This window comes from Squalius cephalus, assembly GCF_949319135.1.
Source record: "Squalius cephalus genome assembly, chromosome: 7".
In the NCBI taxonomy this organism is placed as follows: domain Eukaryota; kingdom Metazoa; phylum Chordata; class Actinopteri; order Cypriniformes; family Leuciscidae; genus Squalius; species Squalius cephalus.
The window spans coordinates 24,023,510-24,050,848 of NC_137128.1; the positions used below are offsets into that span (position 1 = coordinate 24,023,510).

At 38.3% G+C, this 27,339-nt stretch overlaps 1 protein-coding gene across 1 annotated transcript in view; it reads left to right on the top strand.

Annotated features, from left to right (window-relative positions):
- Positions 1 to 18,795, top strand: part of col11a1b (collagen, type XI, alpha 1b) — an 86,578-nt gene extending 67,783 nt beyond the window's left edge. The window contains exons 47-67 of the mRNA XM_079875767.1: positions 1,616 to 1,669; positions 2,179 to 2,232; positions 2,992 to 3,045; positions 3,166 to 3,219; positions 5,837 to 5,944; positions 6,045 to 6,098; positions 6,645 to 6,698; positions 6,789 to 6,842; positions 9,815 to 9,868; positions 10,516 to 10,623; positions 10,837 to 10,890; positions 10,986 to 11,039; positions 12,350 to 12,457; positions 12,640 to 12,693; positions 13,071 to 13,106; positions 13,180 to 13,233; positions 13,360 to 13,609; positions 13,803 to 13,915; positions 14,027 to 14,095; positions 14,674 to 14,907; positions 17,022 to 18,795. Of these exons, the coding sequence (XP_079731893.1) occupies positions 1,616 to 1,669; positions 2,179 to 2,232; positions 2,992 to 3,045; positions 3,166 to 3,219; positions 5,837 to 5,944; positions 6,045 to 6,098; positions 6,645 to 6,698; positions 6,789 to 6,842; positions 9,815 to 9,868; positions 10,516 to 10,623; positions 10,837 to 10,890; positions 10,986 to 11,039; positions 12,350 to 12,457; positions 12,640 to 12,693; positions 13,071 to 13,106; positions 13,180 to 13,233; positions 13,360 to 13,609; positions 13,803 to 13,915; positions 14,027 to 14,095; positions 14,674 to 14,907; positions 17,022 to 17,168 (1,821 nt within the window). The 3' untranslated portion in view covers positions 17,169 to 18,795. The remainder of the gene's footprint in view (positions 1 to 1,615; positions 1,670 to 2,178; positions 2,233 to 2,991; positions 3,046 to 3,165; positions 3,220 to 5,836; positions 5,945 to 6,044; positions 6,099 to 6,644; positions 6,699 to 6,788; positions 6,843 to 9,814; positions 9,869 to 10,515; positions 10,624 to 10,836; positions 10,891 to 10,985; positions 11,040 to 12,349; positions 12,458 to 12,639; positions 12,694 to 13,070; positions 13,107 to 13,179; positions 13,234 to 13,359; positions 13,610 to 13,802; positions 13,916 to 14,026; positions 14,096 to 14,673; positions 14,908 to 17,021) is intronic.
- Positions 18,796 to 27,339: the final 8,544 nt, after the last annotated feature.

Here is a 27,339-nt window from a genome sequence, read left to right on the forward strand (position 1 = left end):
AAACCAGCTTGTTTACTAATACACTACCATTCAAAAGTCTGGGGTCAATAAGATTTTTTTAAAGTAATTATTACTTTTATTCAGCAAAGATTCTTTAAACTGATCAAAAGTGAAGGTAAATTAATTTATAATGTTACAAAATATTTCTATTTCAAATTAATTCTGTTCTTTTGAACTTTCTGTTCATCAAAGAATCCTTTTTCCTGAAAAGAATCCCAGTTTCTGTAAAAATATTTAGCACGACAATTGATTTCAACATGTAATAATAAAAGCAGCTTTTGAGCAGCAAATCAGCATATCAGAAAGATTTCTGAAGGATCATGAGTAATGATGCTGAAAATTCAGGTTTGCCATCACAGGAATAAATTACATTGTAAAATATATTAAAACTTTTAAATTTTGTCAACTTTTTTCTTTTGCTTTTTACTTTTGTCAAATGTTTACTCAACACACCCATATTTTGTCAAATGTTTACCCATATTTGTTTGAGTCAAATAAATGCAGCTTTGATAAAAACCATTTAAAAATCCTACAGACCCCAAACATTTGAACAGTAGTGTAGCTATCTCTGTGTATTGAGATATGACAAAGTATTATAACATCGAAAAAATGACACACTTCACCTTTTTGGGATATAATGGGGTGAATTTCAAATGACAAACAGAGGCTGTTACTCAACACAGCAATATTATACAGTCAATCAAACCAACTGACTAATAATCAAAGGTAATAGTGATTCATCCCAACTGTGCTAATTGTTTGTGCTTTGCGTCTCCTTGTTAGTGCATCTCACTGATCCTCCGCAATAATTATTTTTGATCCGAAGAAATTAACCATCTTAATTTGTTTTCTCTGAAGTTTCGAAATGACTTGCTAATGGGGAGAAATTGGGCTTTATTAGAATGGAGACATTTAATTATCTTTTCAAAACTTAGACTGCAAATAATACCTATTAGCTGTTTTGGCATTTGGGAAAATTGTCTGCCTCAAAATGACTGTGAAATTACACTTCTGTCATTTTATAGCAACACAACATTTATCCAAACAATAAGCAGTAAGATATGCGTTCGCTGGTACCAAAGAGCATGTCTGCCAAATACAATGACCCAGAATATCCTTCTAATTGCAGATGTTAACTATTAACAATGAAGAGACGTCTGTTGGTATTGTTGGGTGATAATGATCTGAATATCATTCAAACCTCTTTAGTCAAGCACAATTATATTGCAAAATGAACTGCTTGCCAAGATTTACCTCTTTTTGTGTTCATATTTTCAAAGTGACACGGGGTGTGACACATTCACAGGCACCCACATGCAAATGCGCTAATTGCCATGAGGTTCCTTCTACTGCTAATTACCAAAAAATTGTTATTTGATTAATAGTGTTTACCCAGTGGCTCAAAGCTGTAAATGTATATTATTAATATTCAACACTGTGAGACTGATTGTTATTCTAAATTATTTTGTTCATGAGGGAAGAGGAAACATATCAGCATATCCTCTCTTGTTACTGAACCTTTTAGCATTTTTGAAATTGTAATAAGTGAACTCTAACTGGGATTATATAACCTGGAATTGTGCCAGATTAATATGTAAAACTTGTTTTTTTCTAGGGTTTGCCAGGACCACCAGGTGAGAAAGGAGAGAATGGAGACGTTGGCTCAATGGTGAGTGTAGTTGTCAAAACGCATCATTTTGTCATAATTAGTCTTAAGTAGGTATGTAATCATACATACTTTTTCATTCAAATACAATTACAACAAAAGTTTGTGAATCTATATTTAACTTAATGCTGTTATAAAAACAGCAAGTGATAATTAGTATTTTATGTTTAGGTACGGCCACATTTACCGTTGCCCGTCAAAATTCTGTGGGTAAAATCCAGTCATTTCAATAGGAATCTACATGTGTGAGCGGTGCTTAATGCATTGCTACACTATTGACTGTAGAGAATCAACCATTTTTGCCTGCAAAATTTTACCGAAATTTCGCTAATGTGACTGCACATTTAAAGTCTTAGTGCTAGTGCTACTGATCCACAAAGAAAGTCATTTGGATGTGCTAATTCTTTTAATGTACTGTATCTTATAATGGGCAGATTCAAACCAGAAGTTTGTGAATCATTCTGACCTGTTTAATGTCTTAATCTGTTTGACAAAGGCTGTTTCTTTTACAGGGTCCACCTGGTCCTCCTGGTCCCAGAGGTCCTCAAGGTTCTAGTGGAGCAGATGTGAGTTTAACTGTAATATATTTGTATAGAAACTCTGAAGTGAATCAGAGGCTATATATTCACTCTGTCATTTTTTTGGGGGGACAACCTCACAACCTCATTTACGTACAGGTGTGAGTCTCAAAATGTCCCGTTCAAACAGCAACTTGCAGTAGCGTCGTGAATACTGTCTATATGAACATGCAACAGGAGTCAAGTCCCAATTCTCTTACCAGAAACCAAAATCAAAGATGGCGATGTCCATAAAACTGAAAAGTCTTATCACTTTTGATACGATAAGAGTCAATCTATCAAACCGCAAGTTCATCCGTCAAATCTTTATTAACTGACAGCAGCTTTGATATCTGGAAGAGCGGAGCATTGTGGAGAAGAGTGACTGGATCTAAAACCTTAAGATGACATACAGCTCATATCTAAGTTGCAGTAAGTTACCACTCCGGAAAACCCGCCACGAACGGTAGACACGTGTTTGTGCAGTGCAGAGCGGCTCTCTCGCACTGTATGACATGACAGACAACTAGTTGTCCAGTTCCATTCACACAGCTTGGGTTTTCTGAGAATGTGTTTGTGAGTGCTGAAAATGTACGGGTGTGAGTTCAGTTTTAGAATGCTGTTGTCACCCCAGTAAATAACTGAACTGTGAGTGAGCGTAACTATATTAACTTAAGGACTCAAATACAGGACTGAGTACCTTATTCTGCTGCTGTGTGAACGTGGCCAGAGAGATTTGAATCAGCTATGTTGTTATTTGTTTGACAGGGTGCTCCTGGCCCTCCTGGAGGTATCGGCTCAATGGGTGGAAATGGTGAAAAGGTGGGTTTTTCTTGAATAAATCTCTTCAAAACATGAATATGCATACTTATTTTTTGTAGTTATTATGTTGAATGTACCCAGATGTCACATTTATTGTTTCCCTTCATCTATTCCCCCCAGGGTGAGACCGGTGAGGCAGGTAATCCAGGACCACCAGGGGAGTCTGGTCCAGGAGTAAGTATATTTTTGTATTTTAGAGTTGTGGAGCATAATTTTCTGGGGTTTTACCTGATAAATCTGACCTGCATGTAATCTATTAGATTAGGCTAGTCTAGAAGGCTATTCTATTGACATTCAGGGAACATAACTACACAAATCCTTTTGTTTTCAAAATGAACACATTCAGCTAATGATCGTTATAGTATAATTTGCACAGGCAGTTTAAGGCTGCTACAGTCCTTTTCAATGACTACATTTTACTCTGCTGTAGACTTCATAGACTTCAATATTCACGGACATGTATACACTCGTATATGCTGTGTTGAACATCACTTGCATTCCAGATGGTTGCTGTTATCATCATCCTTTTTCACCCAGGGACATTACTTTGTCTGCCGCCTGCTGCACAGACCTGTTCATGTGAAATCAGCATCTTAAATGATGATGTTTGTTTGTTGGTGGAAGTGCTTTTTGAGACTAAAGAGGACAGTTTATCTTACTATTACTTTCTTTTTGGAACAGAAGTTTAAGGCAACATTCAAAGTTAGTTTTGACAGCCTTTTTTACACTTATTATTAATATACTGGTTGCAGTAATATATAATTCAGTTCAGTTTAACTCTACTTCCTTAAATTCAAATTTGAATTGCAATTCATCCAGTTGGCTACTTCAATTCATATTCAGAGATTCAATTCAATTCTGAACGCTGCAGCATGTCTTGTCTTCAATGATCCCAAAAGAGCCCACGTCACACCTCTCTTCATCTCTCTGCACTGGCTACCACTTGCTGCTTGCATCAAGTTCAAGGCATTGAAGCTTGCTTACAGGTCTACCACAGGCTCAGTGCCTTCCTGCTTCCACTCGCTCGAGTCTACACCCCTACCAGAAACCTACGATCTGTAAATGAGCGACGGCTCGTGTGCCATCACAGAGAGGCACAAAATAACTCTCCAGAACATTTTTGTTCACTGTTCCTTGCTGGTGGAATGATTTCCCTGCCTTCATCCAGAATGCAGAATTCCTGACAACATTCAAAAGACAGCTGAAAGCGCATCTCTTCCATGAGAACTTAACCTCATCATAAAAAAAACAATTCTATGCTTTCACTTTCCTTTAATACCTCACGATTCTAGCTTATTCTACTCTAAGCAATGTCTGAAACTTTGTATTTGGAGCACTTTTTGTGTTTATTTGCCTCTTCACGATGAATCGCTTGCTGCTGTATTCCACAAGTCACTTTGGATAAAACAAAATTCTCAATATGGATGCAACCTACAAATCTGACTTCTTCTCCACAGACAATTCAAACAACCTCCAGCTGTCAATATAATAAAATAATATACTACAGTATGCTGAGGTAATTCCCTTCCTGAATACTTACAATACAGTCCAATACTTCAAGTTAATTTCCCTCCCAAAGTGTTGTGACCGCGTCCCGTCAAAAGGCTACTATCACTTCCTCAAACCACACGTGAGCATCAAGTCTTTAGCATCTATACACTCTCACCGCCCTGGTCCAACACACAAGATCATTAATACTAACTCTGAGGGCCCTATCTTGCACCCAGCGCAGTTGACTTTGTACACCGACGCATGTATCATTCCTATTTTGCACCCGCGCACAGCGGACTTTTCCCTCCACAGAAGCACGTCGGTAAACTAGGAAATACATTTGCGCTCCCCGGGGCGGTTCAGCGCAAATAGGAGGTGTGTTCCGGCGCAAACGTTCCCTGGTGCTATTTTGCAGGTTTAGAAAACAATTCCGCCACTGACCAGGAAAAACCTAGTCTAAAGTCAGTGGCGCGTTGCGCATGTTATTCAAATGCTATTTTAAGGGCGCATGCTTGGCCATAATCAATGTAGCGTGTGCACAACGCGCATGCACTTTGATTCTCTCATCTACACAGAAGCAGCAGTTTCCATTTTTGCAAATCATACATTATTACAATAGATAGATAGATAGATAGATAGATAGATAGACAGTTTATTATAAAAGCATAAATCTAGCTTAAACATTTACCCAAATTATTATACGCCTGTTTAACCGAAGTTAATTTGGGTGGGTTTCTCCCACCCCCAATGTCACTCCTCTGTGTTTTACGGCCCTGACGAGAACGTCGGTCTCCTCGGCTGTGAACCGCTCCTCGCGTGCGCCTGGCAAATCCGCCGTTATAATAGCAATCCGCTATAGAACAAGCATGCCTGCTCTTAAAGGGAATGTGAGATGACGCTCTGATTGGTTTATTTCACGTTACGCCCAAACCACACATATGAACAATGAAGCTACTTCAGACCAACCCATTTTAGATTTGCGTCGGGCACAAGAGTCATTTATCCCGCCAGTATAATAGCAACAGCGCCCAAGACCCGCCCACAAAGTTACTTTGTTACCGCTTGATACTTGCGTTTCAGACCGTTAAAATAGGGCCCTGAGTATTACACCCTCACCCCGAGGTTGGGTCTATAGTCTTCCATTACATAAAACATTCCCATCACATTAGCCAACAAACACTTTACAGTTATTCTACCTCTTCTTGGCCTTGAAAACAGCATAGTGCCAGCTTTGAACTACATCGTTATTTTTTGAGCATAATCATCATAGATGGGTGAAAATCGTTGTGTCCTTTCTTAGGGACCCAAAGGTGAGCTTGGAGAGAAAGGAGAAGCCGGCCCTCCTGGAGCTGCAGGACCCGCCGGTGCAAGAGGACCCCCTGGAGATGACGGTCCCAAAGGAAACCCAGTAAGTCTCTGTCTACGACATCCCAGAAGACACCCTTCATCTGTTAAATTGAAATAATACTGTATGATGATTGAATTGATCCCATTTTTTCCCCATTTAGGGTCCTATTGGCTTCCCTGGAGATCCAGGTCCCCCTGGTGAGCCTGGAGTTGGTGTAAGTGTAATATGGAGGCATTCAAATCAATAATCAAAGTGGTTGACAACAGTTTTCATTATCGATTAACTGGCTGTTTGCACTGTGCACAAATTACCTTTGTCACTTTGTGGTTGTAAAATAACAATTCAGTTTCTGTGAGAAATAATGGGTGGAGGCAACAGAGCGAGCAAGGGAAGCGTGTGCAACGCGAGTTTTACAAAGCACTTTATTAAAATAAAAAGGTCATATAGTTTGATGCGTCTAGGTTTCCACTTAAGCATGTTAATATTTTAAACCATTTTGTTTCAAAGTCTTTAGCATATAGGCTTCGTTGCACATTGTTGAAAGGAAATCCTTGCGCAATATGTGGAATATCAATAAAAAAAAAAATCAACAGATCGTCAGAATAGTCATTAGTTACAGGCTCGATATTCAGGCTATATGCATGTCCGATACACTTAAGAGGCAAATGTTGGGATACAAATATTTATGTGTACAAATAATATGATATTTGATGGAAATGAAATATTAGGGCAATGTTGTGATGTAATCTGTTTCACATAGGGACTGGATGGCCTTCCTGGAGACAAAGGAGATGATGGAGAGGCCGGTCAACCTGTGAGTGATACTCGACTCTCAATGAAAATCATATTTTATGTTCAAACATAATACAAATTTCTAGTTAATGTATTGAATTTTACACCACAGGGTCCATCCGGTCCATCTGGTGAAGCTGGTCCTCCAGGACCCCCTGGAAAGCGAGTGAGTACCTTACCAGGCGTTTGGTTCAGTGTTGGTGAAGCTACTTTAACATTGTAAATTATGACTAGCTTGTTGCTTTAAAACTAAAGTAGTTTAACTACAGACAAGCTACCATTCTGAAAAAGTAGTTAGCTGCATTACAAGCTAAACAACACAATTTCCCACATACTCAGAAGAACATAAAAGCAAAATCCATCCACATGCTCAAATCTTATCTAAAATGAGAAAAATAGTGATGTATCTGGTGGTGAGGTATTATTTTATGTTGTATTATGCCTATAGGGGTACAGCTCTTGTCTGACAAGTGTTGGGCGATTGGTTAACATACTAAATATTTTATTTTATGTTGTACCATGAATCAGGTATATGTTATGGACTAATGATGATTCTGAAGGAAAATGTGCATGGGCCCTAATGTTGCTATTGTAATGAATGCAACTTTACATGCGTAAAAAACAAAAGAATACACTTCCCGTGGTACATTTCCTAAAACATGGTGTGTTTATGCAACGTCTTTATCACAAGCTGTACATTCACTGTTAATCTGAAAGAACTTCTTCACCACTTGTAAACCATAGTGTATATTCCAGGATTGTTCTTAGTGAATTGTAGGTAAATTATTCAACTTAATCTAGCGCTATTTTTAACTCGCAAAATGATTCAGTGCTTGAGTAAACAGGCTGAATTACTCAGACCGAATCTCCAACCAATTTGGATCGCTCTTCGTACCGTTTGATGCATTCATTGAAAAAGAACTGACTCAAAAGAGTGAATAATTTGCTTGTAGTGCATCTCAGTTCACATTCTAAGCATAGTGATATAGCATTTTGTGTCGCTACACTGCTACTTGTTTGAAAAAATAGCTTGCTACTAAAAACACAACACTATTTTAAAAGTTTGTTGAGACTGTCAAGCCACTGAAAAATTTATTTAAACTCGTAGTGTCACTATTTGTAGATAACTACTCCCCAATTTGGTTGTATTATTATTACAACAGCAGCTCAGACTTGATGTAAGATATTTAAAGCTACACTGTAATTTTTTAAGTTGATTCTTAGCAAAAAACACTTTGTTCTTTCAAAATCATATGTGCTCATTAATGTATAATTACTTCTACCAACTAATCAAGTATTCTCGTAAGCGTAGAATCTGCCATTTAGAATACATACGAGCGAGTCGCTCGAATGGCGGCAGCCATGTTGCGCCTCCATCTTGAAAATACATTAGCCACAGAGGGACATACCTGGAAATTCAAGCTTCGCCTTTCGCGTTTTTACACTCAGTGGCACCGTGACGAACTGCCGGCAGATTTGAAATAATACGGCCACTGTAGGAGTTAAAATGCCCTCGGAATGGGAGGGGCTAGAAAGTAATTTTCAGTTGGTAGTCATAAACAATTTCACCGCTAGATGGGAGAAAATCCTACACAGTGTAGCTTTAAACAGACCCCACTGTAAATGTCGAATCTTGATGTATAACAAGTACCAGATGAAGGGATCTTTTGACAACACCCTTGCAACCACATAGAAATGTACTACAACACTCAAAACAGCATTGGTTTTGCATGGGCAAGCACCACTTTTCATTAAGAAAATGTAAAAATGTACCTTTGTATTACCCCTTTGTTCCTTTTGTAATCTGCTGAGACAAACGTTTTCAAATAGGTTTATGAGCTTCCCCTGTAAATTCATGCTAAGAGAAGCCTATATTTTATGGGGCACATTTATTTTTAACAGATCTGAACTACACAAACAATAAATCTTTAAAAGCGGAGCACAGTCAGGATTTTACTGGGTCTTCCCTCAGTAAATTGTTCCCAAGTGAGTAAAGAGCACACGCTGTGCCTGGGAAAATTCCAGTGTAGCATAAAACCTGTGTGGGTAAAAAAAAAACTGGTCTCCTCACATCAGTTTGCATTGCTCAAGAGCAGTTGAGCTGAGGCTGACATGTAGACACTTCTATTATAGAATATTGACCAAAGTGGTTTGAATGACAGCTCTGTGACGGCAATGTGATAGCCGAAAGGAAATGGAGATGTCATTGTCAGCTCTGGCGCCATCCTCAAGATTTGGCTTCGAATAGATTACACTTTTAGCTCTAACACTGTCTTTTATGATCTGATGTATTTACCACAGTAAACTTCTAGTTTTCAGTCATTGACTCATAACTTGTTTTCTACAGTGAGCTTTATTGTTGCATAAATGTATCAACAGAGACTTGAGCTAAAAGCAATAAAAATGCAGGGGTTTCCGTTTTTACCCGTCTTGCTTACAACTTAAATAGGTCTGCGAAGGAAGCTGATTCGTTCAGCAGATCTCGGCCTTCTCTGTGTCTTGAATCTAAATGCACACACATATTGATCATGGATATTTTGGGTGTTGCGCTGCACTGTGTTTTAAGCTGAGAAACCAATAGCATCATTAAGTCTTTCACTAGTTGATCACCTATTTATCTGAATAATCTTCTTAATAGTGTTCACAAATGTGGGGACATTAATAGCTTAATATCTGGAATCCTGCCCACGCCATTAGCCATTGCTATTGCTAACACCTTCGCTCCAAAATTAATTGTTTCAAACAGGATTTTGGTCTTGTTTTCAGGTAAAAATATCAAACCATCTTTAAAACAATTTACTTGAATCAATACTGTGTATGAAAATAAGACTTGTTTTTTTAGAGAGTTTATCTCAAACTATCTTACTCCATTACCCAATGGTAGCGCATTAGCAATAGCTAAACCTCATAGACGTCGTTACGGATGTAAAAGGTATAAAAGTGTTTATATGTGGTTTCCGGAGCATGTTTTGGTTTTTGTGAGATATCGGTGAACAAGGGCTTCTAAAAATGGATTTTCTGTCATGGGGATAAAATGGAGGAAATGTTGTCATGGTACATTTGGATGCAGCACCTTTTTTATTGTTACTAGCTCTGAATGGAAGGTTGTGTTTTGAGTTTTGTGTTTCTCTCCTCAAGGGTCCTGCTGGCCCAGGTGGTACAGAAGGCAGGCAAGGAGAGAAGGGTGCAAAGGTAAGACAGATTCCATTATTTAGAAAAGCACCTGAACAACCAAACAACATGATTGTCATTTGTATTGCAGCGTAAATCATTTGTCCTCATGAATGCTTGATTTGTTATTTGTCCTTGCTTTTGTCTGTTGAATCCAATCTATAACGACACTGAGTGGTCCTGACTTTTAAAATCCTCACTGAAAGATCTGAGCACAAGAAAGCCTAATTGGATGCCAGGGCAAATTAAGCTTATACTACAGGTTCAATCACAGGAAGTGACAGGAAATCTATTTTTTTTTTTTTTCTTCTAAAAGCTTTAGTTCTTCAAATTGATTTGTTGATCCAATGGTATTATTCATCTTATCACATTACCCAAGTTTGCTTGGATATCACAGTTGCCATTTAAGAAAAAGAAAGGAATACGTTGAAAAGATCATTTTAATGGCTAAAAAAAACATTAGATTTATAGAAGGTCCTTAAATATTTTTGCACATTATACAATTGTCACAATATACATATACTTTTTATCAAATTAAATCATTTTTTTATGTCCAATTATTTATCAGTTTACTAAGTATTTATTAAGTATCTGCTTTGAGTGTTTTTTTTTTTTTTTTTGCTGTATTGATCAGTACATTGTTCCTTAATTCTATTTTCGTCACACAGGGCGAGGCCGGTGCTGAGGGACCAGTGGGCAAAACTGGGCCTGTGGGCCCCCAGGGGCCTCCTGGAAAGTCTGGAGCTGAGGGCTTACGTGGCATCCCTGGACCTGTGGTATGCATTTGGAAACTGATATCTCATATAGTCCAAATTGTCTGCATAATTACATTAGAGCAGTACACAAGAATCTCTTAATTTGAATCATTAAGCTTTTCAAGTTGAATCACTCTCCTAGTCTTGTCAGTAAGTTTGAGCATGTGTGCCGTGCATTAATTTTTGCTTATTTGGGTGTATTAATGGGCTGATGGTTTCTGTCTACTCTTTCAGGGTGAGCAAGGACTTCCTGGAGCTGCTGGCCAGGACGGTCCTCCTGGACCATTGGTAAGCAGATACAATCAGACACCATTATGTTGTTTACTCAGACTAATGAATGCAGACTTAAATAGGACATATTTGTGTGTCTTGACCAATTCTAGGGTCCTCCTGGTCTTCCTGGCTTGAAAGGTGACCCTGGTACAAAGGGTGAGAAGGTATGTTTTAACTAGTATTTTTAAAGCACAAAAACAAGACTACTGCAAATGGTACATGCCAATAGATCATTTAAGTAAATAAATAAATAATAATAATAATAAAAAGCCCAGTAATATCTGTTGTTTTTGTTATTTTATATTTTTTATATTAATTTTATATTTTAATAAATCTATACAAAACTCTTCAAATTTTGGGGAGTATGCTTTTTCTAAAGAAATGAATACTTTTATTTAGCAAGGATGCATTAAACTGATCAAAAGTAACAGACATTTATAATGTTACAAAAGAAATCTATTTCAAAAATACTGTTACTATTCATCAGAGAATCTTGAAAAATTATAATAATAATAATAAATATTTCTTGATCAGCAAATAAGCATAGATTAGACTATTTTCGGAATGATTATGTAACACTGAAGACTGGAGTAATTTATTTTAATTATGTGATGGCAAAGCTGAATTTTCAGCATCATTAAACTAAAAGTAAAAATAAAAGTATGTTTAAATAGAAAACAGTTTTTTTTTTTTTTTTTTCTTAACAATATTTCACAGTATTACTGTTTTTACCCCAGACTTTTGGATAGTAATTCATATATTTCCATTGGTGCCATAAACATCTCCAAAGAGGTTCTACAGGATTAAAAAATGTTTCCTCTGCTAAACAAAACCATGTATATTTACAATAATGCTGAGCCCAGTTGAAAGTTTAAGAGGCAAGAGCAACTGGCCCTACTGCCATCTCTATTTCACACAATGACAAGCTCTCAGTGCTGTAGATTAAATACAGTGTCCGACAATGATTAAACTGTTACTCTGCCTGCAATACATAATCAATGCAGCATATCTCTGTAAATCTGTTTTATGAGAGGAGACGCGCTGAGATGAGTGTTTTCTGTATTTATATTGTGGAGAGCCAAGTACAGTAGCTGTGGCTGTAAATATCAGGTGTTGAATATAAACTAAAGCACTTGAGCAGATTCTCTGTGCATTAAATATGATTTATATTGTACACACTGACTGCGGTAGCCAAACAGTGCTTTATTTTGTACATGATAAAATGCATTGTTTGCCATTTCAGCCTTCAATCTGAGTTTTGTATCGATTGACTGATTGAATGGCAGTTTTCCTCTGCCAAATAATTCTGGGTTAAATACAACTTGCGATCAATCAAACGCATCTATGGAATGCGATTTATCACAGAAAACGTTGTCTGTATGTTTTATGTAAAAAGCATCTGTAGGCCTATGTATGTTTTACTCTAGTATTAAAACCCACCACTTAGTATTAAAGTTTCCTTTTACTCATCCAGGGTCATCCAGGTCTGATTGGTCTGATCGGTCCTCCTGGTGAGTCAGGAGAGAAGGGTGACAGAGGACTGCAAGGACCTCAGGGGCTCGGTGGAGGCAAGGGGGACTCTGTGAGTTACTGCTCTTTTAATACACCTGAGTTAGTTCAGGGTCCGAATGTGCTTTTGTCTGCTAGATAGATGCTGTTATTTAAGAATAAACATTTAGAAGTGTATCTTTACAATGATTTATGTTCATTAAAATGATGTCTTGATTTTGCCCTGAAAATGTTTAATTGCTTTATTGACTTCAGGGTCCCGTTGGTACTCCTGGTCCACTCGGTCCTCCGGGTCCTCCTGGTATTCCTGTAAGCAGTTTTGTTTTTTGTTTTTTTTACTCTAACACTGACATTGACCATATTTGTGTGTGTAGAATTTTCTGATTATTTTGGTCAGTAATTTAATATTTTTATGAATTATTTCATTTACTCTTTTTAGATTATATGAATGTTTTTACATTCATTAAAAAAAAAAAAAAACACGTTGCACATGACAAAATTCTAATTAAAACAGACATACCAGCTGTCTTTGCCAAAACCAGATTAAGATTCTTGAAATCCAACAACCAGGTTCATGCATTTTTGCATTGTGCATGTAAACATGGTAATTTTTGTTTTGTTTTTGTTTGTACATTTGGCTACCTTAACATTTGCTTAATTGATTTCTTTGTTGTCTCTATCTTCAGGGCACTCAAGGACAAAAGGGATCCAAAGGATCAAGTGTAAGTGCTGAACCTTTCCATTACACATGGTCATTTTTCCCAGTGTAAATTAACCGTGTTTTTGTTTCCCAAGGGTACAGCTGGCCAGAAGGGAGAGCCTGGCTTGATTGGACCACCAGGTCCTCCGGTAAGAAAAATATTGTATTGCATTTTGAGCTCTGCTGAAAATCAAATTGACATCCATATGTCTCCAGTGGGATTGAAGCCGACCCTACAGAATTGTCAGTTATTTATTTTGAATATCTATCACTAGGGCCCAGCTGGTGACATCATCCAGCCCCTCCCCATCCAGACAAATAAAAAATCGAGGAGGTCACCCGACATGCAGGATGATGAAGCAGCGGGAATGATAGATTATGGTATGGAGGGAATGGAGGATGTGTTTGGATCCCTCAACAACCTCAAGCAGGACATTGAACGCATGAAGTTCCCACTGGGAACCGAGGATAACCCTGCCAGAACCTGCAAAGACCTGCAGCTCAGCCAACCAGACTTCCCTGATGGTGAGAGAAAGTTATGCGGTTTCTTTAGCAAAGATAAGGCAGAATTATCAACTTTTTGGATTGTATGACATAAACAAGAGTCATTTAAGCCTGTTTGAAGTAAACTAGGCTTAATAATCAAAGATAAAAAATAACTTCTCCCTTTAATTGGGGCAAGTTTTTATTATTTTAACATACATGTTTTTGACTTTAGGACATTACTGGATCGATCCAAATATGGGATGCATAGGAGACGCCTTTAAAGTGTACTGTAACTTCACTGCAGGAGGAGAAACTTGCATTTTCCCTGATAAGAAATCCTCAGGGGTGAGAGGAACTCATCTCTGCTAAATCTCATGATTGGTAGTAATATAAATCAAAAATAAAGAACTGTATTATCTTGGTGAATTATTTGATCACAGTTTCCATTTATTCCAGGTTAGAATATCAAACTGGCCAAAGGAGTCCCCAGGATCTTGGTTCAGTGAATTCAAGCGTGGAAAAATCGTAAGTGCCCATTTTTCTCTTCCATTATAAATTTCATCAACTTTGAATCAAAGCTCAGCAATTTGGTTGTGAATGTCTCTATTGCTTGAAGGGTGACAGTAGTTCAGGGTTGGGAATCAAGACCTGTTTTTTATTCAGAACGTTTCAGTTTTTGTTTTTGTTTTATTCTGGAAATGAATTATCTTCTTATATCATAGTTCTGTTAACATCTGCATTCTTCTGCCAATGCAAACCGAATGGCAACTTCACATAGATTTGATTAGCAAATGAAAGACAGTTTCAAGTTCATGTTGTTAGTTTGGCTCGCTTACTAAACCAGTTTGAACAATTATTAACTTACTGAAACACAAGTTTTGTTGCACTAGAATAAAAAAAAATTCTAAAATCGAATTTTGCTATATTCAAATGTTTATATTAGAACTAATTATTGAAAGTTTCTTTCTAAAAAGTACTAAAGTAATTGTTTATTGGATCTAGAACCAGACAAAGTCCATCGATTTTCATCCCTACAATACTTAATCCAAAATTGAAAGTTCTCCTTCATCAGATGTTTGATCCCTGTGTTCCCTGTGTCTCAGTTGTCTTATGTGGATGTTGAGGAGGGCTCGATAAACTCAGTCCAGATGACGTTCCTCAAGTTGCTCAGCTCTTCTGCTCGGCAGAACTTCACATACATATGCCATCAGTCTGTGGCCTGGTATGACTCCAAGGCTGACAACTATGACAAGGCGCTGCGCTTCCTGGGCTCTAATGATGAGGAAATGTCCTATGACAACAACCCCTTCATCAAGGCTCTTTCAGATGGCTGCTCGGTAAGACTGCTGTTGATCTCTTTGCTGGTCATGCTGAACAATTTTGGATGATACGATAAACCAATAATTATTCAAATTTAATAGTAAATAACTTGTGAATGGCAGATATTAAAATTCTGTATTATAGGAAAAAAATAATCGGAAAAAAATAAACAAATTTACCAGTTAACTAATAAATTACCTTAAGTCAGTCGCTTTAAATGCTAAAAGTGAATTTTGCCATCACAACATACAGTACTAATGTACAGTATGAAAAATTAATTTTGAGATTTGTTAGAATACTTTTAAAAGTTGTATTAAATAAAAAAATAAAAAATGAAAGTACTTTAGATGATGGCAAAGGAAATCTTAATGTAAAAATAGAGGATGTACAATTAAGCTATCCAATATAGACCGTATATAGCACCGCCCCTTTTCAGCGCTGCGCTCTTGTCTTCCGGTTTGTATTTCCACAGCATTAAGGTAAGATCTTACGGATTTATGAATGAACCACTCAATTTAAAATATTACCGGTCTACTGGCCACTTGTTGTGACATCCGATCCAAATATTACAATGCTCATGATAACTTTCGTAAACTCTACAATAAGTAAATCCTTTTCACCAGCTAATTACTTTTCGACAGCGATGCCATTCTGAAGATTCGCTTGTTTCTCTGGTGCATAAGGTCTACAGGCTGATACCAATAAATGAAAAAAATCTCTAATATCAGTCAATAACCATTATGGTACCGAAACTATGTCAATCAAGCAATATAACATGTTGTAAAAGTAGAGCAGTGGTATTTTAGTATTATTTACAGTATATGTTATTATAGTATTTATTAATATTTTGAATGACCTTATTGATATTTTCAGTGTTCATTTTATTTTAAGCAATTGTATATGCTAGTGTCTTTATATATATATATATATATATATATATATATATATATATATATATATATATATATATATATATATATATATATATATATTTCTATTTAGTTAAAGTTTAGTTTGTTATATCAGTTAGTTGCCAAAACAACATCTAATTTTTTCATCTAATGTTAATATTTTATTATATTTCAGCTTTATTTCAATTAGCGAAAATTATTTTTTCATAATTTTAGGTTTAGTTAACTATAACAACACTGAAGTGGAGTGGTACAAACTGTGAAACATATCAATGCTGTAGGACTGTATATCAAATTAGAGGATCAGATCTAAATGAAGCGTAGCGTTAGTTCTGGCAGGTCACGTCAGTCAAGCTCGCATCAGCTGATCCACGTCTATAGGAATAGAACGCCTCTCACAGCATCCCTATATATAAGGCCCATTCAATATTATCAGCAGCTCTCCTCTCGTCCAGTCAGGACTTGGCCCTCTGATATTCCTCTTTGAATAAGACTATTTTTTCTTGAATTATGTTGTACATTAAATTATTGAACATTGATTATGTCTGCAATACATTTATGTTGGTTCTGTTCTGTTTACCCTAAAGAGGATTATCACTGCTCTCCCTGCACTTATGGGCAGGGATTCTTGAACAGAACAGAATCATACCGCCAATGCAAAGTGTATGCTAATTGTCAATCATCTTTGATGATAGTGGTCCTGACAGAACTGTTGTATAGAGTGGTGGAACTAGAGTTTTATACATGGGGTGGCCAAGGCTACTTCAGGGGCTCCATAGACCATGAAAGAAAATTAGTGTTTAACCTTAACCTACCATTTAAAAGCATGAATGAAACCTATGATTGCTGATTACTGGTAGAAGTGATAACCACAAGTTCTTTAATGTGGCAATGGTCCAAATGTTTATTTAACATTACCCCCCTTTAACTAAATATTCTATCTTATTAACTGTCTGTTAATGGAGCAAAAAGATAATGTTAACTTGCTCAGTGACTTTCATAAAAGCTGTTCAGGAAACCTAATCCCGATGGTAAACATTAAACCTACTCCAAATAGGCTATAATGCACACCGGACGAGAATTCAACTTTGGTGTGGCCAATCAGATGTCAGGGGTGTCCAGTGCCACCCTGTACAACCCCCTGGCTCCGCAACTGGTTGTATAATGCTGCTTAAAACAGTTTGCAGTAATAACATGCAATTCATCTCTTTCTGTTTCAGCTGAAGCAGGGATATTCTAAGTCTGTGATGGAAATTAACACTCCTCGCATCGACCAGGTGCCCATCATCGATGTCATGTTGAATGACTTTGGGGAATCCAGTCAAAGGTTTGGCTTTGAGGTAGGCCCTGTCTGCTTCATCGGCTAAAGGACACCCCCCTCCAACTTTATGGCAAAGGTCAAGGAGTGTGGCCAGCCAAGAGACCCCCGACCCGCCCCCTCCTTGCGCCACAAACACACACACCAGCACCCGCACTGTGTAATCTGAAATGGAATATTCATCGCCCTGGTGGGATCCCAGTCATATGACTGAAAACCTGCAATTGGAATAAAACCGAGAGAGAGGACATGAACTACCTGGTGGACAATGGCGCACTTTCAGGAGAAGGAGGAGGACCCTCTCCTTTATCATCTCACTGCTCTACCCAGCCTAGAGCCTGTAGGATTCTTTTCCTATTTCCAAACTCTTTTTTTTTCTCTCTCTCCAATTCAAGTCTTAAACCTTGTTTTGTTTTTTTGTCCCATTCCAACCTTAATCCCAGTAACATTCACTCTTGATATCAATCCTTCCCCAACCCCTTATCCAATGTATTCCCAATCCTGTTCCTACTAATTTTCCCTGTATCCTTTACGGATCCTCCTCCAGGTGCTGCTCAGAGAAAGACAACCACAGTGGTGTGCTCTTGTTGTAAACACCCAAACACTTAAGGTGCTATTGAAAGTGCATTTTTGGTAATACTGTAATTATTATTTTGTACAATACTGTTCTTTCGCAATTGCCTTTAAGTCTTGCATGTGTATCAAAATTGATCTGATGAAATATTGATAACCATAAAGAGAAAGAGTTTTTCTCCATGTTTGAAAACCAAAAGTGCAACAGAATTTTTCCACAAGATGTTAATCATTCAAGTGTCCCTGCCAACTCTATAATAAAGTCAGCATTACAAACCATCCAAATTTGTAATTATAAAGTATCCATTTAGTAAATAGTGACCAATTTTAAGCACTTGGAGTTATCCAGGAATATGCAGGCATGTCTTATGTAGTGATGGATTAGCTGAACGTGAGTTTCCCTGTCTTCCTGAGGTTTGCAGATTTCCACCAGCTTTCTTTTGTTCTCAAGTGGTAGCAGTGATGCTGTGGTAATCGGTGATTCTACAATGCTAAAGAAACTTGATGAAAAGTAACTTGATGTCAGATTGAATTTCTTGACAGTATACCTCAATCTCTTAAAAGACGTATCCAATTCAAAGATGTTCAACCCTGTACATACAGAGCCTTGGTTAGAGAATCAAGTTTATATATTTGAGGCAGGGAATTTGAAAATAAAAGACGACTATTTGTTAAACTTTTGTTTGGTTATTTTGTGATTGCTATAATATTAACCCTTTTACAACTATTTTGAGTTGCTTTTCGTCAGTATTAAATACGGATTCTGGACAGTATTGTATTAAAAGTGATAATTGTTTACTCTTTGTATGAATCATATCTGTGTGATTCACTCAGTCATGGATTTTTTTGTCCTGTGCTGTATGTGCAAACGCTTTTGTCTTTATATTTAAAGTTTCTGTGGTAAATTGTGTTCAGGTTGTGTGGTTCTGTAAGCTGTTTTGATTGCTTTATCTTTCTCCATTGCTTTCTCCATTGTTTTTGCGGTTCTGTCTGTGTCCCTGAAAACCTTTCAAATATATGACAATAGACTCAGAATTTACACGTCTGTGTAACATACTTATAATTTATGTAAAACTTGGAATAAATGATCGATTACATTTCAAGTAGATAATCTACTGTTTCAGTTTTGCTCAAACCAACAAAGATTGATCTGTCCAATTCAAAACCACTCACTCAATCACACCATTTAAGCCATAATGTCACTGGATGTAAAGCATGTTTGATTTATGAGGAATGTCTTGTTGATCTTCCACTAAATCTTTTAGTTTCAATCTCACAGAATGATGCTATCAAGCTGAAATCTAGATTTGCTGTTTCTTTAATAGCTGATGTTGTCATGGTGCTATAGCTGAACAGAGGTGATTATTCAGCCGCTGGAGTGGAAACTTGCTGTGATAATTCACCTGATGATGAGCAACACAAGGCTATGAGCACCTGCTTACCTTGGATGTTAGTCACCATAAAATCAAAATTGACTTTGTTTATAATGGAATAGTGCAGTATTTTTGATAAATGATTTATCCATGCACATCATTATTTTATTTATTATTCACGTGTCCTCATTATCTTTAATCAAAATAACTTCCCCTTACTATTGCAGTGACTTCTCTGATGATGTGTTTACTGGCTTGAGGGCGGTACAACCTGTCACTCACATGACATCACAGCAATAGCAAACCACAACCATCCAATCAGTTCCCAAAGGACACAATCAAGTCCAGCCCTATGTTTTTGCTCCAGAAGCCATTTCACTGGGATATAAATCACAATAGGGAAGAAAAGACTATTGCAACTCCTGTTTCATGCCCACTTTAACGCAGTCATGTGTTTAGTGAACTAATGGATGCAGAGTTTTTGGTCTGAGGATGGAATACTTTTTTGGATTAAAAAAATATATTAGTGCACACAAGGCTGAAAGTATAAAGAAGAAAGTGGTCAAATATTCTGTGAGAGTAGAAACCATGAAAATATCAAGGAAATTTACCATTTTGATTTCCAGGGCTTTAAATGTAAAGTTAAATATTGAAATTCCAATTGGTACATCCAAATGAAAATTCTCCCCAGGATAGAGTGGAAAATGTGATGGTTGGGAACCCTGTACACCTCTTCATGTGTGCCTGAAGAGGGTCAGGGCTTTGATGGTGGTAGTCAGTACAGTATTCACAGCTGCTATGAATTTAAGCTGTATTTGGAATAGCAAACAGTAATTCAATTAAAGACGTACATTTAAGGACCTGGCATTAGATCAGCATTTTGTTTTTCCATTTTGCCTTTCTGCTCTTTGATTGATGAATTGTGGTGTAATTAAATTCTAATAGTTTAAGGTCATTCTTCTTGTAAAAAAAAAAAACATTGATGTGCAAAGAGATGATTCATGCTAAAAAATATGAAAGCAAACATTTAATTACAAGCATACTTGTGAAAGAAGTAAAGCAGAAAAGCAGAAATATTTTGATACATCACTAGAAACATGTTTATTCTTATAAAAATGGCCAAATACTAAGACATATCTTGAGTTTTAGTTGTTTTAGCTTATTTTAATGCTTGTGTTGTCTTATCTAAGTTTGTTTATCTTATGTTTTGGTTATGTGACAGAAATGCAAAATGAACGCACAACTGTCAGCCTGCATGGGGAGGTGTTTGAGACTCCAGAGACACCAGCGGCTTCAAATATCTGTTTGCTGCTCAACAGTGGCTTTTTAAAAAAAAAAAATTTATAGCTGCCCTTTTAAAAAACATTTCCTCCCCATATTGCACGAGAACTGGGACTTGCTTAATAATGTGGAACAACTTCTTTAAGTAGGGTTTCCATTTACCTATAAGAAGACCTGGCAAACTATTTAACAAACCTGTCTGAGATTGATATTAGTTATCTAAAGATTTGAGAAATAAAACAAACAAACACTTTCTTTGAAAAACTAAAATCTGAATGTTTATGGTACTGAAATCCTACTGATATGTCACTTGCATAATAATTTGGAACACATATTTCATTACTCTTTGGATTACATTTTGAATAATACAAACAACAGTAAATGTCAAATGTCCAAAACCTCTATTCTCTAAACCAAAAAGTTATTGAAAATTTACATTTGCTCACATGACTTTGATCGTGTGGGAGTCTACACGGGTGCCATGATTTTTATTATTTTCTTCATTTTTTGGATTGGTGTATACAAGTTTTTTCCCTAACTTTGGCAACAAAGCAGTGTAAATATTACAGAACAGATCGGTATCGTCAAATGTTGTTGCTTATGGAAAAAGTACTTTTAGCTAGCACTATGACATGATGAGCCAAATCTGAGCCAAATCATCTTCTTGTGCTGTTTACACACTCTAAAATGAGTATCAGTGTACACCACACGCTCAGTCAGAATGCTAAAGTTATATCATACGATAAAATATTTATATCATATAATAATATTACTGAAAAATACTGTTGTTTTCAATGGATTCACTATGCAATGAGGCTATATTAGGACACTACAACATGAACTGTAATAAAAGGCAACCAGGTCATTAATGAAGAAATGTCCAAATGTCCTGCGCTCACACATGTGTTGGGACCTTTAAACATTACATTACAAGTCACTAAGCTCACCAAGGCTGCATTACTTTAATCAAAAATACAGTAAAAACGAATTGTGCAATATTATTACAATTTAAAATGACTGTTTTCTATGTTAATATATTTTAAAAATGTAATGTTTTTTGTCAAGGCTAGTCTTCAATCACATGATCCATTCTAATATGCTGATTCAGTGCTCAAGAAACATTTCCTGTTATTATGAATGGTGAAAACAGTTATGTTGCTTAATATATTTGTGGAAACCATGATACCTTATTTTTAGGATTCTTTGATGAACAGAAAGTACAAAAGAGCAGAATAAATCTTTTGGAACAATGTAAAAGTATTAATGCATCCTTTCTGAATAAAATGAATTATGTATTCATTTAAAACTAACAGACCCCAAAACTATATGTTTGGGAGGATGGTTTGATATAAATGTTGAGGATAATGGTGCACTTATGCCTGTAACAAAGTAGCCACCAATAACCAAAAAGTAATATGATTATGAATATTTAATTGATTTTAGCTCATTGAGCAGTGGCAGTATAGACAAACAAAGTGATCGAAATGGAGAATGACAGATTTGGAGAAGGAGAAAAGCTCAAATGATGAGCAACGACACATGACAAAAGTGTTTATTTGTCCTCTGTGAGTCACTGCTCTTATCCAGATCTGGAGCTTGTTTAATCATCATTATATTTTCTGTTTAGTCATGGCCGGTATGTTTTACTGTTAGCTCATTTCACAGGACACAAACTTCTGGCAGAGGCTTAAATCTTGTTTGTGTTCATCCTGCCTCTTAATTCTTAAAAAAAACAAAAACATATTTTGTATTCTTTCTTGCAATGCTTTCTTGGGTATTGACAGGTACAGTAATACCATGTGGACTACACTAAATTCAACATACAATATTCAAAGCTTTACTGGGAGAACAGCAGCTGTCGTAATATGAAAAGGAAAATGGATTTATAGCCAAATGTTCTATGAGCAGAACGTCTATTATCTTTGGCTTTCTTGCCACCTCCATGTTTTATGTGCCTAAGTGTCCAAAATAAATCAGAAAAGCTTATTTGTCTTTATTGAGACAGCTCCTGTCTGAATAATGACTGGTGCAGCCGCTCCAGCTCATGAATAAAGTCTGTTCGTAAATATGTGTGTGCATGCGCATTCGTGTGTGCGTGCGTGTGTGTGTCTGGCATCCCGCTCCTGTTGGGAACACCTTTTATTCAGAGCTCTAGCAGGCATCAGCTGTGGCCAGCTGCCAGACACAAACGTGCCCAGAGTTAATGTGTTAGTGTGATTCAGGCAATGTACCATTGCAACCTGCTGGGTCATTGTCTCAGCGTGCAGCGGCCTTTTTCTCTTTCTCACTCTTTTATTAACAGTCTCCTTTAATTCAAAAACTTTTTGTGCTTTTCCGAGGCCACTACAACATGATCCGCAATCAAAGGCAACCAGGCCATTAGTGAAGACCTGTTGAGGGAACCAAATGTTCTGTGCTTGCACCTGTGCGACCTCTTGAAAACAAACAGGTGTCAGAGAGGAGACTATTCAGCGCACTGTGAAACGCCATCAGACTTTTATCTTCCTCAATAGTTGGGATGAAAGTCCCTTTCTTCTTGAAAGGACACACATGAAAACTTAAAGAAAGGCCTTTGACTAAAAATTCACTTTAAATCTTTTGACATAATATATAGGCTACCTAGCAAAATAAATACTTAAAGTCACCATGAACTCCATTTTTATGAAATATTGCAATACTTGTTATAAATTATTTATCTCTGCGCATCATTATTATTTTTTTAATTCATGTGTCCTCATAATCTTTAATCAAAATAACTTCCCCTCCCTCTTGCAGCATCATCTCTTATCTTCTTTGATGATGTGTTTATTGGTGCAAGGGCGGGGCAACCTGACATCACAGCAATAGCAAACCAAAATCATCCAATCAATTCCCAATGGACAAAATCAAGTCCAACCCTAAAAAAAATATTTTTATTTTTATTGTTTTTTTGATACACAGTATTCAATTTCATGCCGACTCAATGCCCAACGTATTATTCTGTTTTTACTTAATTCTAATTGGTCAATTGTGCCATGCCTTTCCTGATATCACAGTTGTCCATGGCAACGCTGATCTGGGTAAATGAAACCGGCACTAAATTTCATGTCTCTCATCTTACACCGCAAACTCGCTCCCTGTTGTTACATACAAAATGCCCCTCAGGGCTGCAGTTTTCACTGGTTGGAAGGAGCCAGACACCCCTTCACAGTACTAGCAGATCACAAAAATTTGCAGCATCTACTGTGAAGCTATAGGAGACTGAAATCCAGACAGGCCGATTGACTCTCTTCTTCACAAGGTACAACTTTACAATCTCTTATCATTCTGGAACCAAGAATGTGAGGGCGGATGCTCTCTCACTCCATGCCCCTGATGAAACTCAGACCAAACCAGTGCTTCCCTCCTCCCTCATCAATGGAACATTCAGTCCAATCCAATGGAACATCTAGGAACATATTGCTGAGGCTACCTTCTCTGATCCAGCTCCGCCGGGCTGTCCAGACAGACATGTTCCCCTAAACTTTCTGATTACCATACATTCTGCTCATTTTTTGTTGGGCACTGGCCACCCAGGGACCACACAGATCCTCTCGTACTACTAGATCGATTCTGGTGGCCTGGTATGGCCAATGACATCCGGCAATAAGTCCAAGGCTGTTAGGAGTGTGCCACATCCAAGGTCCCACGCCATCTGCCGATTGGGAAACTCCTTCCTCTGCCCTTTCCTTGTCGCCCCTGGTCATACCTGGGGGTGGATTTCCTTTCTTACCTATCTGAATCAGACGGATACACTTCATCCTGGTAATCGTAGACCATTTCTCCAAGGCCTGCACGTTGATATCTTTACAAGGTCTTCAAACTGCAATGGAAACCACTGTATGTTCAACCAGATATTCAGAAACTTTGGTATCCTTGAGGGAATTGTCAGATCGTGGACCACAGTTTATCTCTCATGTGTGGAAGGCCTTTTTCTCTGTGAGTCTCACATCCAGATACCAGGGTTTTTCACACTTGAGTCCTCTTTAAAAGAACCAAACTCAGACTCCTTTAAGTGGATCAAGAGGTGAACCAAGTGAAAAATGACCCAGTTCTCTTAACGTTCACACTTTCCCTGTCCCTGAAAGAGAGCTCAGATCCTTATTTGGTCCACTTAAGAATGTGGTCTCAGACCCCTTTGTTTATACTGTTGCTTTTTGGATCTAGTCCAGTTCAGTGTTTGATGGCTGACCCTATGGCCCTATTTGATCCCATTCACTTATGTGCCTCACTAACCAAGATATTTGTTTGTATGGATTATTATTATTATTATTATTATTATTATTATTATTATTAATTATTATTATTTTGTAAAACGACATTGCTACAAATGCTGTTAAAGAGCATAACTCTAAGTTGTTTATCTTTTACACACAAAAAATAATAATTTTGTTGCAATCCTTATTCTTGCACTGTATCACACATCCACCTTTGTTAAAAAAAAAAAAAACCAAAAAAAAAACCCTAGTTACGCATGTAACTGTGGTTCTGTGAATTCTGGATGACCACCAGAGGCAGTGTAAACACTATGGATTATCGCAGCGCCAGCTAGATAGGTCGAGAGAATATACCAATAAAGTCACGTGACATATGCTGAGCCCTGGAGGGTTAAAAGCTACAGTAGCTCAGCACTATGCCTCGGTACGCCTTTCTCGCACATTCCGAGTGACTGAGAACTCTGGTGGTCATCCAGAATTCACAGACCCACAGATACAAGCGTAACTAGCGTTCTGTTTCATTCCTACTGACCGGCAGAGGCAGTGTAAACACTATGGATGACGCATACCAACATAGTCATGAGGAATGCCACCCACCTGATGAAAATTCAGGCTGCTCTAGAAGAACCGCAGAACTAACTGCATGATGAGCAGCGACATTGACCTTATAAAACCGGGCAAACGTGCATGGAGAAGCCCAGGTGGCAGCAGTGCAGATATCTGCCAAAGGAAACTCCTCTAAAAACAGCCCATGAAGATGAGATGGCCCTAGTGAAATGGCAAGTTAGTCTCCAGGGCAGTGGTCTCCCTGCTGCCTTGTAAGCCAGCGTAATGGTCTTTACTATCCAGTTCGACAACCTCTGCTTCGACACTGGTGCACCTTTCTTCACACCACCATAGCAGACAAATAACTGGTCTGACTGTCTAAATTGAACAGTAGAGTTCACATTACACTTCAAAGCACGAACAGGACACAAAAGTTGGGCACGGTAACCAACGCAAGCACAATTCGCTAACAGACAGCGTGTGCAACTCACTGACTTGTTTTGCAGTAGCAAAAGCTAACAAAAAAAGAAGTCTTCAAGGACAACCATTTAATGTCAATGCTTTGCAAGGGCTCAAACTGGGGTGAGCACAGGAATGCAAGCACGAGTGGCAAATCCCACACAAGAAAGTGAGGATTCCGAGCAGGGTTCAGACGGTGCGCGCCCTTCAGAAAACTGCAGACAAGAGAAGAGAAGAGCCACCAACTGGAACATGTTATGCAGAAATTGCAGCAACGTACACTTTCAACGTGAAAGCTGCTTTTCCCTCCTCCAGTAAACGTTGAAGAAAGCTTAAGATACTCGGAATGTCACATGTTGCAGGATCAAGCCCCCGTTCCTCACACCATGCAGAAAAAAGCTTCCAACGGGAAGCATAAATCTGTTGTGTGGAAGAAGCCCAAGCATTAGAGATGGTGTGAATAACAGCAGGGTCACTATGCTCCAGGGAAGGATTTAACCCAATGGCCAGACCCAAAGCTGCAGACGAGCCGGGTCCGGATGCCAGACACTGGCCTCCAGCTGGGAGAGGAGTCCTGGCGGGATGCTTCCATGTGTTGCCTGTCAGAAGTCTCAGCAACAAAGGAAACCATGATCTGGCTAGCCATCGTGGTGCCACGAGTAACACTCTGTACTTGCACAGGGAGATCCTGTGCAACGTCTCCCATAATAGAGGGATAGGTGGAATCGCATATAGTAGGCAGTTCGGCCATTCGTGAAACAGCGCATCCTGGCCCAGGGGGCTGGATACTTCTGTCCTTGCGAACCATGAGCGACAGTGAGTGGTCATCTCTGAAGCAAAAAGACCTCTGCTCTTCCAAATCGTAGCCAGATCTCCTGCACTACATCTGGATGAAGCCTCCATTCCCCTGGATGTACTTGATCCCTGGAAAGAGCATCCGCTGTCTGGTTGCACGCTGGAATATGAGCTGCCCTCAGTGAAGCGAGTCGTGGCTGACACCATGTCAGGATTTTGTGAGTCAGCTGTAGAGACCTGCAGGATCTCGTGCCGCCCTGGTGGTTCAGACAGAACACTGTTGAGGTATTGTCGGACCGAACGAGAACATGGTGGCCTGCCAGGACCAGCATGAAGTACTTTAGAGCCAAGAACACTGCCCTCAGTTCTAGCAGGTTGATATGTCCTGGGTCGGTGCCCAGCGCCCCCAAACACCCCTCTGATTCCACGTTGCCCCCCATCCTGTGAGTGAAGCGTCTGTCGTGACCAACTCCCGACGAGAGGGAATAACACCCAGGGGCGATCCTGCCTTCAGAAACTCTACCTATCTCCACCGCCTCAACGCACATACTGTATGCAACGGTGAGAAATTATAACCAGCCTATGGCGATGTCTGGTGGGATCTAGCCGCATAACTGGAGTGGTCTGAGGTGGAGTAAACTCAGGGGGATCACCACTGTAGCCGCTGTTAACATCCCTATCAGTCGTAGGACCACCTCATACTGCAAAGACACACCCGGGCGAAAGCGAGCCAAAAGTTGCAGAATGTTCGTCACACATTCCTGAGACAGGGAGGCAAACATTAGGCAGGAATTCAGGGTCATTCCTGTGAACGTTGTGGTCTGTGTTGGAATCAGACAGCTCTTTTTCTCGTTCACAGAAAACCCTAGCTTCTGCACGTCTCAAAAGCAGTTTGGAGTCTTGCACAGCCTGTCGCTCTCTGGGGGCACAGAGAAGACAGTCGTCGCAGAAAATTTCT